At 39.2% G+C, this 9,036-nt stretch overlaps 1 protein-coding gene across 2 annotated transcripts in view; it reads left to right on the top strand.

Moving 5' to 3' along the window:
• LOC136827602 (uncharacterized) overlaps positions 1-8,627 on the top strand; it is a 16,361-nt gene extending 7,734 nt beyond the window's left edge. For both annotated transcript variants that reach the window (XM_067085077.1, XM_067085078.1), the window contains one exon: positions 7,737-8,627. In XM_067085077.1, the coding sequence (XP_066941178.1) occupies positions 7,737-8,621 (885 nt within the window). In that variant the 3' untranslated portion in view covers positions 8,622-8,627. The remainder of the gene's footprint in view (positions 1-7,736) is intronic.
• Positions 8,628-9,036: the final 409 nt, after the last annotated feature.

Here is a 9,036-nt window from a genome sequence, read left to right on the forward strand (position 1 = left end):
AGATACTAAAATCCTTTGATCAGTATTTGCCAAAGCATTTCTCAGTTAACCATCTTCCAAGTGCCTGGGATTTTTAACCTACTATATTATTATGGATGAGTTTTTATTTGAATATAGGAATTTTTTCAGTGAACCTCAATCAACCATCATTAATATTACCATTTAGTTCAGACTCCATATATTCAGTCAATAAGCTTTCATGATCAGTCTACGTGCTGATATCTTCAGATAAAATTTTAGCTCATCAGGTGAAAACTGTCTAGTTATCAAGTCAGTGAATTATTTCTTGCCTCCATGAGTTTGCATTGCATCACAAGTAACCACGTTGGTGCATTCCTTTCCTCATTTAGTTAGTCCTTCTTTCTGTATCTGTGAAAAGTCTACCTGCCACTTAATATTTGATGACTGATTGATATCTCTCCAGTCAATCAGCCTTCCAGGATTTCGTGAGGAGGTTCCATTTCACTCTGTAAACGTGTCTTTGTTTCGTTACTCAACCTTTGTCATTATCATCCTCATCAGCCTCTAAAGCCGCATGACGCACAGGGTCTCTGTATATTAATACCAATTTTCAACGGCAAGGGGAATGTTTGAGAGTGTGGCAATCACAGAGGTATTAAAATGATGCCTCATACCTCGAAGATATTAGAAAGAATGATAGATGCCAGACTAAGATAGGGAGTAAAAATAGGGAGAGAACAGGTGGGATTCATGAAAGGAACTGGAACAACAGATCGCATGCTCTGTCTTAGACAGCTAGTGGAGAAATTCAGAGGGATGCAAAGGGGCTTTACATATGGTGTTCTTAGATCTTGAAAAGGCCTATGACAGGGTCCCGAGAGAGGAAATTTGGAGGAGTTTGAGGGAGCAGATGGTCCCAGAGAAGTATGTACGGATGATTCAGATGTATCGGAATGTGTACAGGTGTACCAGAGTGGGGAGTAGTGGGAGTGACTGAAGGATTTGATGTGAGAGTGGGATTACACCAGGGATCAGCCCTTAACCCATTTATTTTCAACATCGTCATGCGGGAGGTAAGAGCATATTATATGAAGATGACATTGTGCAGTGTGCAGAGAGGAGGGAGGTTCTGGAGGGGAAGTTCGAGAGGTGGAAAGTTACACTCGAGGATAGAGCAATAAGGACAAGAAGGTCAAAGACAGAATATATGTGTACCACCATTGAGGGGGGATGGCAGGGATACAAGAATGCAAGCAGGTTGGAACAATTGGAGAGCTGCCTCTGAAGTCCTTTCGTGACAAAAGAGTGCCATTAAGACTAAAGGGAAAGTTCCATAAGGCAGTGGTAAGACCAGCTATTTTGTATGGCACAGAAACGGCAAGTATGACAAAGACAGGAGAGAAGAAACTGGATGTAGCTAGATGAAAATGTTAAGATGGATGTCTGGCGTAACGAGGGAGGATAGGATTAGGAATGGGTATATTAGAGGGTTAACAAAGGCGGTTGAAATATCAAAGAAAGTGCAGGAGGGGAGACCGAGATCGTGCGGAGGAAGACCATATTGGAGGACCTGCTGTGGAGATGGGCGGAAGAAGACGAGGAAGACCAAGAAGGAGATGGAGGGACTGTGTGAGGGAAGATTTGAGGGAGAAGTTAAGTTAAGTATATCTTAGTTTAACCAGACCACTGAGCTGATGAACAGCTCTCCTAGAGAGGGCTGGCCCGAAGGATTAGATTTATTTTACGTGGCTAAGAACCAATTGGTTACCTAGCAACGGGACCTACAGCTTATTGTGGAATCCGAACCACATTGTAGCGAGAAATGAATTTCTATCACCAGAAATAAATTCCTCTTATTCTTCATTGGTCGGTCGGAGATTCGAACTCGCGGCCAGCAGAGTGCTAGCTGAGAACGGAGCCCACTCCCCCAACGAGGAACAAGGGACTTGACTAAGCAGAAGCACACCACAGAGGTAAATGGAAGCTGCTCATCCAAATCGGCGCCCCCGTTTAGAAATGGGACTAAACTGAGGAGAAGAAGAAGACATCTCCACCCACCTCCAGCCTCCCTTCCCATCATTCTCATCCAAGTATATAGCTCTGGATCTTCTGATTCCTCTGATACCAGAGGAGCCCAGCTGACATTGTCACATAAAGTGTACTACACTCCTAGAGGTTGTGCAAAGGACATCCCCAAGACATCTCCATCTCCCTTTAGTAATTATCTCATTTACATATGGAACTTCCATAATTTCCCTCGAGGATTACATGCCTCTATCTTGTCGGCTGACTCCTAATATTCTCTTTAAAGTTTTATTCTCAAACCGTCAAAATCTTTCAGATTTAGTTCACTGTCACACCATGATTCCTGTCTGAATAGTAATACAGATCTACTAGACTTATGCACAATCTTACTTTCGTATACAATTCCATCTTGTTTGATTTCCACATCTTATTCAGCTTGCCCATTATCTGATTTGCCTCTTCTAGTCTTTCACTAAATTCCAGCTCAAGAGAACTGTACTGGACATGATTATTCCTAGATATTTGGAAGATTCAACTTCAATAATCCTTTCTCCATCTAATGTTATTTCATTCCTTTGTGCATGTGCTGTCCTCATTACATCTGTTTTTTTTTTTTTAGATGTATTTGAGTCATTTCTTTCTAGATATATGAAACATTAAGCATTAATGATCTAAATATATGAACCATTAAGCAAACTTTGTGAATCTTGTGGCGTTTTGCTGATTAAAACAGTATCATTCTAAGTTTGTCAAGTTTCTATCGTTACCCCAGTCTAAACTCTCTCTTCCATCTCCGACCACTTTTTTCATTTTAAAGTCTATAAGAGGAGCAAACGGCAGAGGTGAAATAACATTCCTTGTAGCACTCCGCTCTTTACTGCAAATTCTCTTGATAGGACCCCGTCACCATTAACTTTGCATTTCCTTCGGTTATAGATAATTTGTTACAAAGTCTGCAAGGCGTTCCGTTATACTGGTCTGTGAACGCTGTCCGACTCCTCATAATCAATGAAAGCCACCCGAAGGGGCTTTTTAAAATCCACTCACTGCTTAACAAAAACATTTGATTTGTTCAGTTCCTGCCTATTCTGAAACCAGCTCGTGCATCTCTAAGCTTTTTATCAATTTCTCGCTGCGGTCTACATACAGTATGTACTGTAGAAGTAAGCACTGTCAAAACAACCGACGGACTCGCTCGACGAATATTCCAGTTGCTTACAGTTGATCTCATTTGTTGGTATTGATCATGGACATATACAGGGATCTGATCCAGACAGTCTGTCCTTGAATCTGTACATGAGTGATATTCTTACTTCATCAGTTTGCCGGACAGAGGTTTTAATTATGCACTCAGGCTGCTTTCATTATACATTACTAACCTCCTCATCTCACTCAGACGGTTATCTAACGGTTTCTGTCGTCGAGTTTATTTAGCGTTGAATCGTCTCATTTTCAACGAGTCTTTATTTTTTGAAAATTTTTCCTACTTTGTGCCCTCACCCACATCAATCCGAGGATTTGCAGCTTAATCACCAGATTGTAATGCTAATAATCTGACACTGACCCACACTTACTCAATTTTCCAGTCATTGTTTATTTAACTTTTAGTTCGATTATTTGATTGCCTCTACGTAACAACCAACAATTTGTAACTTTCTCAGTTTACAGATCGAGATCTGTCTAGGGGTTAATATTTCTCCATTACTTCAGCTGTGAAATCCGAAATCTGGTCACACTTTCCATCATTACTTGTTCCTCCTTTCGGTATCTGGCGAGGCTGAACGTAACAAACCGATGTGAATAACGACGACTTGCAATTCTGCATCCAGACACGTGGGGGCTCCGTCTATAGTTTATGGATCATCAAGAGAGAAAACCATTTTTCTGTTTTCTGACCGGCATTCCACAAAACGACACCCTCGTGTTCTAAGACATCTGCCATATTCTGGGCAATAGTGCCTCTAACCTTATTTTTTAAACGTGTCCCTAATGAGACTGAATCTACAGTAACATTTCCTAATGAAACTCGTTATTACAACACCAGCAGGTTTTAAGGTTATCATTAAACTTTTGCGCCGCGTTCTCTCACGCAAGATGTCATGACATTGGGGCAATTGCTGAGCGTACGGATGCGCAACTGCAACTGATGACGCCGCCGCACGTACAGTACAACTACACTGAAATACAGCCACGTAAACACGTACGAATTTTACAAGCACGCCCACCAATTTCAGTCTTAAGAAAGGAAAAGTCTCCTTACTCTGCCATTAATGATCACTTCTACATCTCTTAATTGCGGGCCGATTTTTTTTTATTGTTAGTGTAAATTTCACGTTTAAGGTGAAGACGACCCATAACAAAAAATTTCAGTATCCATGAAGAACGAGAATGCGTCAGATATTACGTTGAGCCCAAGATCACTGAATCATCATCACAGTGTCATGTAGCTTTGGGATTCACAATCCTTCGGATAATACAGTGCTACTCTACATACCCCCGCAAGGAGGTTACATTTTTTACCAGTTTAGTTGTTTGTTAACAGGATTATGCAAAATATAATTGTGCGCATTTTTTCGCAAACTTTCCAGGGGTGACCGTGTAACTGGAAACAATTGATTGGATGATGAGAGAGGAATGGAAGTTATAAGGAGACGTTATTGGGGAACCAGTTTGATCGTTACTTCTGCGAGGAAGGTCTGAAAGGAGGTTCTGTCTCTTTGCCTGGACTGGAAGTTTCCCTCTGGATCCCGAGAAAAGGACAGTATGAGCTGATACGCATTTAGTGTTGGCCGCCGCTCTATGTTTTAGTTCTTTTCATCCCTTGAGTAATAAATGGTTAAGTAATCCAGAATTTTCTTCTTACTTATTACACTGAGGCATAAAATCGATATTTTCCGCATTTCCATGAACAAGCTCTGAGAACCTTCCGTATACAAGTGCTCTATTACAGAGAAAGAACGGGTCTAGATACGTCAGCCTCTTTATCTAAAATTCATATGCAGTCAACACGCTAAAATACAAGAAGCATTAGTGTAAGTTATATATGAAAACACACGATACCTCAGTAACGCAGAGAAAGAGAATGATGATCTGGATTTATTATGTTTGGTAGACCAGAATAACAACACCAACGGCTATCCTCGCGAGAAAACTATTATATATTTGCACACTCACTTTAAATGTGCAGGAGTCGCCCATACACCACAAATGACGGTGATACAAGAAAGCGTCAAGATGGCTCGCCCCGATCCCAAGGGCGTTAAGTACCCTCGCAAAGCTCTTCTGGGTACTTATATCTTGATTATCCGAACACTATCAATGTGTGTGTGTCTCTCTCTCTCTCTCTCTCTCTCTCTCTCTCTCTCTCTCTCTCTCTCATGCACATGCGCGCGCGCTCATACACAATAACGGATACCCTGAATGTTTTACACACACACACACACACACACACACACACACACACACACACACACACATATATATATATATATATATATATATATATATATATATATATATATATATATATATATATATATATATATATATATATATGGAGAATCCTGCCTTACATTAATAATTTTCTTAAAATTGACGATAAAGACATCTTATCTTTTACTTAGGAGACGTAGTCTACTCCCTTCGCAGACGAAGCTCTTTCTCCCATAAACCAAAACGTCCCCCCGGGCTATACACAACGTCCTCTCCGAGAACTGTGAAGAAAAGCAAACGCTTCCTCAGAAAGGACTCGTGTGTCAGGTCCCCAACACTAGGATATTCGACTATCAGGCGCGGCGCAGTCAAAGCACTAAAAAAAAAAACATCGTAAGACGGCCATTAGGAAATCTGTGCATCATGCTGGAGTGGCCAAGTTTCAGATGTCACAGAGCTGCCTTCCGTGCTCTTGTCCCTGGATCCCTGTGGCTCTCTTTGCAGCTGGCTTGCTCTCTGCATCCTGCTGAGCAGATGCAAATCCCTGCTCACAAACCCTTCAGCTTATTTGAATGTTCCAGTTCTCCTTCTGTGCTGATCATCTTTTTCTGTTAACTTCTTGTCTTCTTTTACCTCTCCCTACCTTCCTATCATCACTAATCTTATTAATTTTGGTCATTTCACGTCTGTTTTTTCCTATTCCTGCTGTGGTTAACTTGCTCAGCCTTTTATTTTTCTTTTTTATCGGAGAGATGCTGCTCCTCCTGACATCGCTATTCTACCGTCACATCTGTGCATACGTTCACTGTTGCTCCGCAAATAGAGCCTGTTTACGCTTGTTTTCAACGTCGTCATCATCATCATCATCATCATCATCGTCATCATCATCATCATCATCGTCATCATCATCATCATCATCACTTTTGTCTTCAGTTTTCTTCTTTTTCTGTCTTCCAGTTTTATATATATAGGCATTCTATATATATTTTTATGTCTTGGGGAATATATATAGTTATATATATATATATATATATATATATATATATATATATATATATATATATATATATATATATATATATATATATATATATATATATATATATATATTGGTTCTTTGTTCTTAGGTTTTCCTGATGTCTTCTATTGTTGTCTTGTTTCACGTTTAGCTTTGGATTTGTTGTAATAAATGAAAGAATGGTGGACATTAGGAAATAAAGTAGCAAATGAGGCACTTTCTTCCATTAAGACAGTAAAAAGTTGGAGTTGTTGGACAACACAATAAAGTGATCCATAAAATAAATGAGATGAAGTACTGTACAAGGACCCAGAGGTGAAACTTGGAGAAAACACCAATTTGTATTACGATGTGGTTCATCTTGCTAAGCAAGTTGGACAAGCAATACAGTTCATTTCTTCTTCTCATACATTTGAAAAATTGCAGTTTCATTTTATTTGTTACATATTTCAGTTCGCCTTCTGTTTGAAACTTTTTTTTACATTTCAATTTTGCGCGGTTGTTTATTTTATACTAAGAACTGGAACATTTGTTTGATCGTGAGTGAGTGTACCTTTCCTTTCCTCCGGGTAAATGTGCTCAGTCAGTCGGCGCAGTCTCAGTTACACAACCAGGGCCAAATCTGACGGGTGAATAACGATAAAAATGCCATCATTTTCTAGTGGAGGTGAACCGCTAAGTTCTGTGTAAGTCGTGTTCGGGACTCTTTGCGATGAACGTCCGTTATTGGGACATTTTTCCTTAGAACACTTAACAGGTATTATTTATGAATCATTAATAGTCATGTCTGCATTAAAGCTGAAAGAAATAAGCAACCTGGTAAGGAAGGACATTTTGTATGGGACGGTCTGCTCTCAAGTCTTATCCATCACAGCTTGTCTTTTCACTTCCTTATACTATTTTTTTGTCTTATAAAGATGGCGGCTTTTTACCAAACAACAGTAATTTTTTACTGCTTGATGACCTTTTATTAATTAACATTATTCATAAAAAATCACGCTTTTTAAATATATATGACCCTCTATGACTGTATAAATAAACATATATATTTGCACATGTACAGTATATATAGAGTATACATATATATATATATATATATATATATATATATATATATATATATATATATATATATATATATATATATATATATATATATATATATATATATATATATATATATATATATATATATAGATATATATAGATAGATAGATAGAGAGATAGATATATACATAAAATGTAAAGTAATCTTCAATCCAAGAGAGAGTTTCACTACCATGATGTTCTCTATTTCCAGAACGTTGCTCATCCCAGCTCTGCTACAGGCACGAAATCTGACTCAGTCTACCGCCCTTCATCTTCAGGGATACATTCATACCAACATGAAGATTCAGGATACAATCCCCAAGGGCCTATGTACTTCCAAAGCAACAGTTACGGAGCTTCCTCCTCTAAACCGATGCATCAAAAAATGCACAGGGAATGTGACGGACTAATGGCCGCAGCACCTTTGCAGGCCCCGGTGATGAGTCTCCCCCCTCACTACGATCATTACTCACAACAAGTTCAAGGGCATCATTACCCTCAGTCAATGTCGCACTCCTTCCCGACGGGGGCAACGCAACACGTGCAGCAGATGAACATGAGCCAAAGCCAGCCGACAACCTCGTACTATCACCCCACCAGCAGCCCATATCAAGGCCCTGCACCTCAAGATGAATCCCAGTACCCACTTCAGCCAGCAAGCTCTCAGTACATGGGATACCACGAACCCAAAAGCTATAGCTTCAGAGGCGACCTAGTAAGAAGTCCTGAAGCACCTCCAGAAGCTATTTACAATTTTCCAAGCGACTCTACTGATGACGATGATGATGAAGAAGTAGTTCTTTCCGGATCTGTAAGAGGCTCTGAGATTTCACAGAGAGCCGATACGAGTCCAGACTCAACTCAGAAAAATCAGGAAGAACTGCAAAGGTACCACATGATTCGACATCAAAATAACTTGGCTTCCTGCCGCTACCGACAAAGAAAGTCGGAAAACATTAATCGAAATAAGCAAAAATTAATAACATTACAAGCCGAGAATGCAAGACTAACGGCTAAAGTTGCTGGGCTCCAACAGCTTAGGGATGAAATGGAGAAGTTTTGCCAGAATTTTTACAAGACACACGTGCACAAATAATATGTTCCAAACACCTCATCTATATATATATATATATATATATATATATATATATATATATATATATATATATAAGTATGTATATATATGTGTATATATATATATATATTACTTATTTAACTTCGAGCTAATCATGTTAATTTAAATCTTAGCTATTTATATGATTATGTAACTTCCAAGTGTTAAGTACTAATTTGTCAGATATGAAGACTATTTTGCCTGTGATTTTGGATGATAAATGATTACTCTAGGGCAGGAATAAGACAGCCCACTCCACAAATAAAGTCTAATATATTCCAAGAGGGCGTTGCTTTCCTCTGGAGATCCAAAGCAGTTGAACTTGAACAGCCTTCGTTCGACAACATCTGTTGTAGTGTTTTCCATAACAAGCCTCAGACCCACATAAACGAACAAA

This window comes from Macrobrachium rosenbergii, chromosome 42, assembly GCF_040412425.1.
Source record: "Macrobrachium rosenbergii isolate ZJJX-2024 chromosome 42, ASM4041242v1, whole genome shotgun sequence".
In the NCBI taxonomy this organism is placed as follows: Eukaryota; Metazoa; Arthropoda; class Malacostraca; order Decapoda; family Palaemonidae; genus Macrobrachium; species Macrobrachium rosenbergii.